We start from the raw sequence: 10,020 nt of genomic DNA, 5'->3' as shown, positions 1-10,020 counted from the left end.
CCCCGAACGCGGGCGCTTCGGGGACTGCGAGCCCCGGSGTCCGGGGAGCGATCGCCCCGCGGGCAGACGGCACCCGGCGGCCGAGGTTTAGCCCCRGGGGCCGGGCAGGGTGGTAGAGCAGCCCCGGGGTCGCTCCGAGCTCCCCGGGGACCAGCAGGGAGCAGCAGCCCCCTTTTCCCCGGATCCCCTGCCAGCCGGCGTCACCCCCCCCCCCGCGGTACCCCAAGGTGCCAGCGCGCGCCAGGGCCCGACGGCCGCGTCCCGGCACGCTTGGCCGAGGTGTGACAGCAGCAGGAAGTCRCATTCGCCGGGGGGGGGAGGACGGGGACGCTTCCACCCACCCGCTTGCCGCCGCCGCCGTCACAGCGAGGCGGCGATGGCTGGCGGCGGAGGTGGGTCCCGCCGCAGGGCCCCCGTGGTCCCGGGGACAGGCAGGGACGGAGCGAGGGGACAAGCCAGGAGGAGGGGGGCGGAAGGGGACAAGCCGGGGAGGGCCAGGGGCTGAGCCGTGCCGGGGACGGGGAGGCTGTTTTGGGGACAGGGAGGCTGTTTTGGGGACGGGGAGGCTGTTTTGGGGACAGGGAGGGAGGCTGTGTCCTGCCGGGTCGGAAGAGCTCTGCGAGACGCTCACGGTCCTTCCCTCTCCGGCGGCACCGTCGCAGAGGACGCGGCGAGGACCTGCCCCACGTGCCCGACGCTGCTGGCCGTGGCCCAGCTGCTGCGGCTCGAGGTAAACGACCAGGCACTCCCCGCGCCCCGGGGTTGGGAAGGGGGACGGATGCGGTGGCAAATGCCGGGATCGGCCAGCGATCCCAGGGATTTTGCCCCGATGGTTGCTGCCCAGCGTGGGACCTGTCCGGGAGCGGGAGACCTGGTGTCCATCCCAAGACCGGGGATGGAGCCGGCACCGGGGATGGGGAACCCGGAGCAGAGCCCCCCGCGGCAGCAGCAGCAGGGAGCCCTCGGGGACACTGAGATGTGGGGCTACGGGGGACGCCGGGATCCCTTGGGATCCCCCCGCCACCCTGCCCCTGGCCCAGGACTCCTGGGCCCCGGGCCAGCGGCCGCCCCAGCCAGCCGCCTTTGCTAGACTTTGCCAACTTATTTTTTGCCAACTTATTTGGGAAGGGGGGGGGGTCCCCGCTGCCCCGTCCCCCTCCCTCCGGCGCCGGCAGCCCCGGGGAGCGAAGCCTGAGCCGGCACCGTGTCGGTGTCACCCCCCGCTCCGCGCGCAGCCCGCCGGCGAGGGCGGCACGGAGCCGGGCGCCATGGCCAGCGTCCTGCTGGAGAGCATCTTCCTGAAGCGCTCGCAGCAGAAGAAGAAGACGTCGCCCCTCAACTTCAAGAAGCGCCTGTTCCTGCTGACGGAGAGCAAGCTCTCCTACTACGAGTACGACTTCGAGCGCGGGGTGAGTGCCGGCGGGAGGATGGGGGTGCGCTCCGTCCCGTCCCGTCCCCCCCGCTCCGAGCAGCCGGCGTCCCTCCGGGCGATGGCCCGACCCGAGCGGTCTCTTGCAGCGCCGGGGCAGTAAGAAGGGCTCGGTGGACATCGAGAAGATCACCTGCGTGGAGACGGTGGTGCCCGAGAACAACCCTCCCCCCGAGCGGCAGGTCCCGGTGAGGCCGGCGTCCCCCGTCCCCGTCCCCCCCCCCCTCCGTTGCCCTCCCGGGGCAGGCGGGTGCCGCTCGCCGCGGGACGCCCACCGAGGCGCCGGGTGCCAGCGCCCACCTCCGCCTCCCTCTTCCAGAGGAAAGGGGAGGACTACAACAACATGGAGCAGATCTCCATCATCGAGCGCTTCCCCTACCCCTTCCAGGTGAGACGGGGCCGAGCCTCGCTCACGCCGCAGGGTCCCCGCCGGGCCGGCGCAGCTGCCTGCCGGCGCGGGCCCCCGGCGCGCCGAAACTCGGAGGGGGAAGTGGAAAGTCTCGGCGGAGGGGGCTTATTTATAACCTGCCCGTCACGGTCCCGCGAGCGCCGCGCGCGGCTCGGGGCGGGCGGCAGCGCGGGCGCTGAGGCGGGTGGTCGCCCGCAGGTGGTGTACGACGAGGGGCCCCTCTACGTCTTCTCCCCCACGGAGGAGCTCCGCAAACGCTGGATCCACCAGCTCAAGAGCGGTGAGGCCGCGGGGAAGCGGGGGCGGCCGCGCGGCGCGGCCGGCTTCCCGGGGTTGGAGGTGGGGGGCCCGGCGTCCCGCGGCCGCGTTGCCTCGTGCCCACGGATGGGCGAGCTCCCGTGGGAAACGCCTGCCGGCGCCCCCGCCCCGGGCGCGCTTCCCGCGCCTGCCGGGGGCAGATTAGCGCCTGGAGCCGGCCCCGGGGCAGCCTGCCGGAAGGAGCGCAGGACGATAAGGGGGAAGTCGGCGATTTCGCTAGCGCGGCGGTGGCGGCGGCGGCGGCGGGGGGGGCCGCTGGAGCCGGCACGAAGCCCCCGGGGACGAGGGTGCAGCAAGTGCCGGGCTTTTCCCACCGGGATGCTTCTCCGTGGGGAGAAGGAGCACCTCTGACGGTCGCCTCCGGCTCGGGGAGAAGCTGCCGGGGGGGGGGGGACGCTCGGCTCACGCTGCCCTCGCCCGCCGCAGTGATCCGCTACAACAGCGACCTGGTGCAGAAGTACCACCCCTGCTTCTGGATCGACGGCCAGTACCTGTGCTGCTCGCAGACGGCCAAGAACGCCATGGGCTGCAAGATCCTGGAGAGCAGGAACGGCAGTAAGCCACCGCGCCCCCCCTCCCTGCGCGCCCCCGCTCCGGGGATTTAGCTTCGCTTTCACCCCTTTTCCCCTTCTGAAGGTTTAAAAGTCGGGCGGTCGCATCGCAAAACGAAGAAGCCTCTTCCCCCCACTCCCGAGGAGGACCAGGTAGGGGCCAGCGGCGGGACGCGGACTCGCTCCCAGGCGCTGGACGAAAGGGCTGCCCGGGAAAAGCCAACGCATCCGGTGACCGTCCGGGCTTTGCTCCGGGCTTTACAGCCCCGGGGCTCTGCTCAAGGCAGCGCCCCGAGGGAGAAGGAGCTTGAACCAGGGGATAGAGCCAGAAGACCTGGTGGAAAAGCTGGTATCTCGTGCCCCTGAGGTTCACAGCCCGGGAGGACTTCCCCGGGGGGAGCTGGCGAGAGAGAGATAGGCCCCGATACGGGGGGGAGTCACGAGTTGGGCCGAAGGGGCTGGAGACGACGCTTATCTTTTGCGACGGCCCGTCTCCAAGGAGGAAACGTGGCAATAGAAAGCACGGGGTGGCGGGGACCGATAGCCGGGCGGAAACGTGCGTGGGAGCGGAGGGGACCGCAAGGGCCGACGCGGCCGGGGAGGGGAGGGTCTCGCTCGGGGAGCGGCGCGTCACCGTGTCCCACGCTCTCCCACGCTCCGGCGAAGATGGTGATGAAGCCCCTGCCCCCCGAGCCGGCCCCCGGCGCGGCGGGCGAGATGAAGAAGGTGGTGGCCCTGTACGACTACTCGCCCATGAACGCGCAGGACCTGCAGCTGCAGAAGGGCGAGGAGTACTTCATCCTGGAGGAAAGCCACCTGCCCTGGTGGAAAGCCCGCGACAAGAACGGGTGAGAGGCCCCACCGACTGTGTCCCGTCCTGGGGCCGGAGCACCCGTGGGAGAAGGCACCTGCCCCAAYGCGGGACAGCCTCGGGCGCCCCCGTCCTGCGCCCGGGGGTCCGTCCTGGTCTCAGGTCTCCGGCTGGCCAGCCCTTCGCTCCACGGCCGAGACAGGCCGTTCGCACGTGCGCGGGGCTCCTTCGTTACGGAGCAGGGGAGCGGGGTGAGGGAGGCTGAAGCAGGTTGGGGTATTGCCAAGGGCACCAGCCCTCCCCGAGCAGGGACCCCAAAGGTTCGGGCCAAGTTTGTTTTTTTTGGCCCATTTCCACTCAGCTTTCCGGGGCAGGCACCTGCTTTTCCGCTGGCCTCCTCCATCCGTGCATGACCAACCCCTTCTCCCCCGCAGGAGGGAAGGCTACATCCCCAGCAACTACGTCACCGAAACCAGCAATTCCCTGGAGATCTTTGAGTGAGTAGGAGAAAGCACGGGGACGTGGGGAGTTGCACTTGGGTGGAGACTTTTCCCGTTGGGTTTTGCTAAGCTCTGCCTGGCTCTGCATCCCGGCCCGCGAGAGCCGCCGCCGAGACCCCGCACGCCCTCCTGTCCCCTGCGGCGGCTGGGCCAGGGTCGGGTCGGGCTGGGGACGGCGGCGGCGGYGGCTGCGGGGGCCTCTCCTGACCGCCGTGTCCCCTCTCCAGGTGGTACTCCAAGAACATCACCCGGAGCCAAGCAGAGCAACTGCTGAAGCAGGAGGTAAGCGCTGGCGCCGGGTCCTTCGTAGCCCTTCCCGGGCTGCCGTCCCCTTGCGCCCAGCGTGGCATCCAGCCCCGCCAACGCCGGGCACATCTCTGCGCCGGGGCTGCCAGCCAAACCGCCAGCACCCAGAGCTCCTCCGACGGCCACCACTGGAGATGAGAGGGAGGGAGGAGGCCCAGACAGTGGCCTGATCTCTGGGGAGATAAATCAGTGTCTCTGCACTGAAATCACGTGTTTCCAAGTGCAGCGGGTGTCGGGGCGCAGGGGGTTTAGGGGCGGTACGAGGCTGCTTCCTCCGCAGCGGACGGGGAGGGCAGGACAGGCCAGATCCCGAGCAGAAGTGACTCAGGTAGCTGAGAGCCCCGTGGTCCCGGCGGTGAGTCTAGCTATCCCGAAGAGCCTGCGGGGGAGAGAGCAAACCCTGCAGCCTGTGTCACCCCGACGGCTCCGGGAACCGGCTCTGCCCCGCTGCCACCTCCTCCCGGGAGGGATCTCAGGAGGCAGGGACAGAAGTAGGACTCCTTTGCCTTAACGCGTCCTCTGCAGCCACGCTGCGATCTTCACTCACTTCAAGCCTTGCCTGTTAGAGTCCCCTCTCCCCTTTCTGTTTTAGGGGAAGGAAGGGGGCTTCATCGTCCGAGACTCGACCAGCAAGACCGGCAAATACACCGTCTCCGTCTACGCCAAGTCCTCCGTGTAAGCAGATCCGAGAGGGCCCCTCGGGGCACGTCTCGCCCTCTGCCCCGCGTCCTGCCGACGCCGCTGACCCCGCGGCCTGTCTCTGCAGGGACCCCCAGGGCATGATCCGCCACTACGTCGTATGCTGCACCCCCCAGAACCAGTACTACCTGGCCGAAAAGCACCTCTTCAACACCATCCCGGAGCTCATCACGTACCACCAGCACAACTCCGCCGGTGAGCGCTCGGGAGCACCCGGCTCCGGCCTGCGCCYGGTGCTCTTCATAAGCAGCATCTCCCCCGCGGGCCGGGAACCCTCTCTGCCGCGTCGCGCCGGGCCCCGGAGCAAGCGCCCTTTCCCCCCCCCCGCCGCACCACCGCAGGCCGGCGCAGCCCAGAGGCAGCTTCAGCAAACCGCAGGGAAGTGGTGCACCGCACTGCAGCGCTGAGCGAAACGCCGCCTAAAGGGACCTCTGCTCTGCACGGCTTCGGGGACCTCGTGTTCCCCCGAGCGCCCCTTCCCCCGGCTTCCTGCAGGGCAGCGTCCGTCCAGCACCCCGCTGCGCCCACCCCACCAARAGCTTCTAACAGCTGTTTGCTCTCCCGGGTGCAGACCTCGCCGGGGGCTGCAGTAAAGGGCTCTAAGCCCGGCTGGAGGMGGGTGGAAGCAATATCGCTTTCTTTTACTGATGCCATTTCCGTCAACCCTGTTCTGGACGAAAGCAAAACACGAAGCGATCCGACTTGCCCAGCGGACAGCCTGCATTCGCAGCGATAAAATGACGAATGACCTCTCCAACAGGGAACAGGCAGAGCTGGAAGCAGCCCAGGGAAAGCTGGAACGAGAATGCTCCTTTGCAAGGAGAATCTGGGACAGGCTGAGCCAGAGAGGGGACAGGAGCCCTGGGGGACAGAGGGAGAGAGCAGGATTTTTACTGACACACCGGTATCCTCCCCTGGTGCTGAAGGCAGGAGGCTCGTGTTCCCTGCCGGCACCGTGTGGGTAACCACGGTGTAGAGGCACCCAGCAATGTACTTTGTGTTTCAGGCCTCATATCCAGACTGAAATACCCCGTGTCTCAACACCAGAAGAGCGCTCCTTCCACAGCTGGCCTCGGCTACGGTAAGCTGGCCTCGGCCACCTCCCTGTCTCATGGTAGCAGCTTCCGAGGAGCCCTCAGCACAGCCTCTGCCTGCAGTTACTTGCTGGGGCCGGATCCTGGCTTCTCCCCCTGCGGCAGGGCTCACCGCGTTCCCGGCAATCACTTCCCAACCCTCACGAGCCTTCTGGTGACAGCATTGACCATGGGACACTGCAAGCTACTTTTGCTCCCCACCCCTTAGAAGAACAGCTGTTAGATTTCATGGATTTTGGGGGCGGTGGTGATGATCTTCTGGGCAGCACATGCTCATGAGCCACGGAAGTGAGGTCTTCTGGAACTGACTAGATCAGACAGCTGGGAGCACTCTGCACGGAGGGCTCCTGCACCCACATCACACTTGCACTCTCTGTCCTAGGGTCGTGGGAGATTGACCCGAAGGATCTGACTTTCCTGAAGGAACTGGGGACAGGGCAGTTTGGAGTGGTGAAGTACGGGAAATGGAGAGGCCAGTACAACGTCGCTATCAAGATGATCCGGGAGGGCTCCATGTCAGAGGATGAGTTTATCGACGAAGCCAAAGTCATGATGTAAGTGGTGACCAGCCCCCAGGTCTGTGCTGGAGAGACRCCTCGTTGGAAGGACTGCACTCTCGGATCGTTTGGAGGGGCAGTCGGGGGCAGCCGCAGGCAGCCTCACACACTGCAAAGTGCATTCCTACTGCAGCAGCCTGCTCCCTTAGTGCTGAGCTGCCCGGCAAGTTTCTCCATTGGCTGCTGGGCTGGGAGCACCTTCCCTTGCCAAATTCTCCTGCTCCTTAATCAGAGATGCTTCTCCTGCTGCTTGGCCTTCTAGATGCTCAGATTTCCCCTTCTTGCTCCCGACACAGGAACCTGTCTCATGAGAAGCTGGTACAGCTCTACGGGGTCTGCACCAAGCAGCGTCCCATCTTCATCATCACCGAGTACATGGCCAACGGCTGCCTCCTGAACTTCCTGAGGGAGTCTCGGCAGCGGTTCCAGCCCGCTGAGCTGCTGGAGATGTGCAAGGATGTCTGTGAAGCTATGGAGTACCTGGAATCCAAGCAGTTCTTGCACCGAGACCTGGTAGGGATGTGGCTGAAGGACACATCTCCAGCTCAGGGACAACCACAGCACATGCTAGACAGGGTTCAGCTCATCTACCAGCAYGAGGAGAGGCAACTCTGCAGCCTTCTCCTCAGAGCATGCCTCTGACCACCTCAGCACAGACAGGATGCCCACCACGGCATCTCTGAAGCCTGTGCTCCGCGGCGGGCTGGCAGAGATTGCAGAAAGGGCAGCACTGCGCGGTTTTCTAGGATGCAYTCTCAGCGAGTGCAGGGCTTCGGGCCAGGCAGCGCAAGCAGGCATCGTCGGCGCAGACATAGATAGGGAGCGCTCAACCTCCACGAAAAGCTGAGCCTGCAGCGCGCGCAGGCAGACCTCCGGCTGGCACTGCCAGCTTGCGGTCCTGCCGTGCGACGTACCCAACCTCCTCCTGGCGCTGCTTTGTTCGGGCAAAACCCTGATGGGGCAATTGCCATGGGTTAACAGGATGCCTGGAGGCTTCTTCTGCCATCGGTGCAGGGAACTTTGTAGCTTGCCCCAGGCCGGGTTAACTGTCTGGAACAGCCTGCGGGATAAAGCCGGACAAAGCACTGAATCACTGGAGGCGAGACAGTTTCCGATGCCACAGGGGGGAGGGAGAAGCAGCAGCAGGTAGGGATGACTGCTTCCATCTCTCCTTCCACAGGCTGCTCGCAACTGTTTGGTGAACGACCAAGGAATTGTGAAAGTCTCAGACTTCGGCCTTTCCAGGTCTGGTTGATGTGTCTGTGTCACTTTTCCTTTCTCAGTCCCCTGTCTCCTCCTTTGGTCTCTTCTGTACTTCAGTCTTCTCCCCCACCACCCACCAGCTCTGTTTTTTCTGTGCCTTCTCCTGTCTTTTCTCTTCCATCTGCCTCAACCTTCTGCCTGTCCACTTCCCACCCTCCCTTTCTTACTTCCCTCATCTCTCTTTCCCCTTTCCCCTCCTCTTCGCTTCTTTCTTCCCCCATCTCTGGTCTCCTGACTGCAACTTTCTTCCCACGCGCCCTTYTTGCCTCTTGCTATGCTCCTTTGTCTCTCTAGCCCTTTCCCCATCTTGCCTAACATATACTCGCTTGCAAAGGGATGTTTTTGCCTGTTGAACCACACCTGGAGTGCATGCAGGGTGAAACGTGAAATCCGGGACAGGCTCCCCTGATCCATTTATGTGCTGCAGGTATGTTCTGGATGACGAGTATACAAGCTCCATGGGGTCAAAGTTTCCGGTTCGGTGGTCGCCCCCTGAAGTCCTTCTATACAGCAAGTTCAGCAGCAAGTCTGACATCTGGGCTTTTGGTGAGAGCACAGCATTAGTGATTTGGGGGTCTGGGTGAGAGGGTGGCCCAGCAACAGTGAAGCTCCTCTGCAAACCAGCTCCAGACACAGATATTCCTGTGCTGTGAATTGTCCCCGGCTGTTTCCCTTAACAGGCGTTCTGATGTGGGAGGTTTATTCCCTGGGAAAGATGCCTTATGAGAGGTTTAACAACAGCGAGACGACAGAGCATGTCATCCAAGGCCTGCGCCTCTACCGACCGCAGCAGGCCTCAGAGCGGGTCTATGCCATCATGTACAGCTGCTGGCATGAGGTAAGTCACTTGGTGGTCACCTCCGTCCACCCTGGGATCACTGAAGTGGCTCCCCAGCTCACCCCGGGATGGGAGAGGGTCTGGCAGTGGGGAGAAGATGGGGGCAGACGGGACCCCAGCAGCTCCGGCATCGCTCTCCCTTCCCGCGTTGCAGAAAGCCGAGGAGCGCCCCACATTCACCGCGCTGCTGGCCAGCATCCTGGACATCACGGACGAGGAGCCGTGACCACCCGAGCTGGGCCGTCACTGCCCGCTCGCCCTGCCTGGCACCGGTGGCTGGTACTACCGGGCCAGCAACACCTCCCCACCCTGGACACAAGACAGCAACCCACTGCTACAGTCCCCAGGACGGCCCCGGTCACCAGGACAGAGCCTCGTCACCCATCACCAGGACAGCCCCGGTCACCAGGATGGCCCCAATCACCGGAACAGAGCCTCACCACCTGTCACTGGGATGGCCCCAGTCACTGGGACAGAACCTTGTCACCCATCATCAGGATGGCCCTGGCCACCAGGACAGAGTCTTGTCACCTGCAACCAGGACAGTCCTGGTCACTGGACAGAGCCTCACCACCCATCACCGGGACAGCCCTGGTCACCAGGACAGAACCTTGTCACCTGTCACTGGGACGGCCCTGGTCCCTGGAGAGAGCCTTGTCACCTGCCACCAGGACGGCCCCAGTCATCGGGACAGAGCATCACCCATCACCAGGACAGAACCTTGTCACCCATCACCAGGACAGCCCTGGTCACCAGGACAGAGCCTCGTCACCTGCCACTGGGACAGCCCCGGTCACCGGGACAGAGTCTTGTCATTGGGATGGCTGCAGTCACCGGACAGAGCCTTGTCACCCATCACTGGGACAGTCCCAGGCACCCGTCACCTGTCACTAGGACAGTCCCAGTCACCAGGACAGAGTCTCATCACTGGGATGGCCCTGGTCACCAGGACAGAGCCTCGTCACCCGTCACCGGGATGGCCCCGGTCACCAGGACAGAGTCTCATCACCGGGATGGCCCCAGTCATCAGGACAGGGCCTCGTCACCCGCCACTGGGACAGCCCCGGCCCCCAGCCCGGGGGGTGCCGAGGGGCCCTCACTGCCGCCACGCCCGCGGGCAGTCCCTGGCGGGCAGGAGGCCCCGGTCGCGGGCAGGAGGCCCCGGTCGCGGGCAGCCCCGCAGGCCGCAGCGCGTGTCCCGGCACAATAAACGGCCGCCCGAGCCCGCGCCTCCTCCCTCCTCGC

At 65.2% G+C, this 10,020-nt stretch overlaps 1 protein-coding gene across 1 annotated transcript; it reads left to right on the top strand.

Annotated features, from left to right (window-relative positions):
• The first annotated feature begins 648 nt into the window (after window positions 1-648).
• On the top strand, window positions 649-9,998 carry BTK (Bruton tyrosine kinase). Its single transcript, XM_026066385.1, has 19 exons — window positions 649-730; window positions 1,236-1,409; window positions 1,519-1,617; window positions 1,749-1,817; window positions 2,037-2,118; window positions 2,583-2,711; window positions 2,793-2,860; window positions 3,374-3,555; window positions 3,953-4,015; window positions 4,246-4,300; window positions 4,917-4,999; window positions 5,091-5,218; window positions 6,030-6,104; window positions 6,500-6,671; window positions 6,971-7,187; window positions 7,855-7,919; window positions 8,365-8,483; window positions 8,618-8,775; window positions 8,930-9,998. The coding sequence occupies exons 2-19, from the start codon at window positions 1,269-1,271 to the stop codon at window positions 8,999-9,001; spliced, it is 1,977 nt and encodes a 658-aa protein (XP_025922170.1). The 5' UTR covers window positions 649-730; window positions 1,236-1,268; the 3' UTR covers window positions 9,002-9,998.
• Window positions 9,999-10,020: the final 22 nt, after the last annotated feature.

Source organism: Apteryx rowi, unplaced genomic scaffold, assembly GCF_003343035.1.
Source record: "Apteryx rowi isolate R43461 unplaced genomic scaffold, aptRow1 scaffold_24, whole genome shotgun sequence".
Lineage (NCBI taxonomy): Eukaryota > Metazoa > Chordata > Aves > Apterygiformes > Apterygidae > Apteryx > Apteryx rowi.
The sequence above is the reverse complement of the archived record's forward strand: the minus strand, read 5'-3'. Positions and strand labels throughout refer to the sequence as shown.

Bases quoted from the DNA above. Each gene is read 5' to 3' on its own strand.
- BTK (XM_026066385.1), top strand. From the start codon at position 1,269: ATGGCCAGCGTCCTGCTGGAGAGCATCTTCCTGAAGCGCTCGCAGCAG. The intron at 1,618-1,748 runs GTGAGGCCGGCG...TCCCTCTTCCAG, and splicing joins CCCCCGAGCGGCAGGTCCCG to AGGAAAGGGGAGGACTACAA. The intron at 5,000-5,090 runs GTAAGCAGATCC...CTGTCTCTGCAG, and splicing joins GTCTACGCCAAGTCCTCCGT to GGACCCCCAGGGCATGATCC.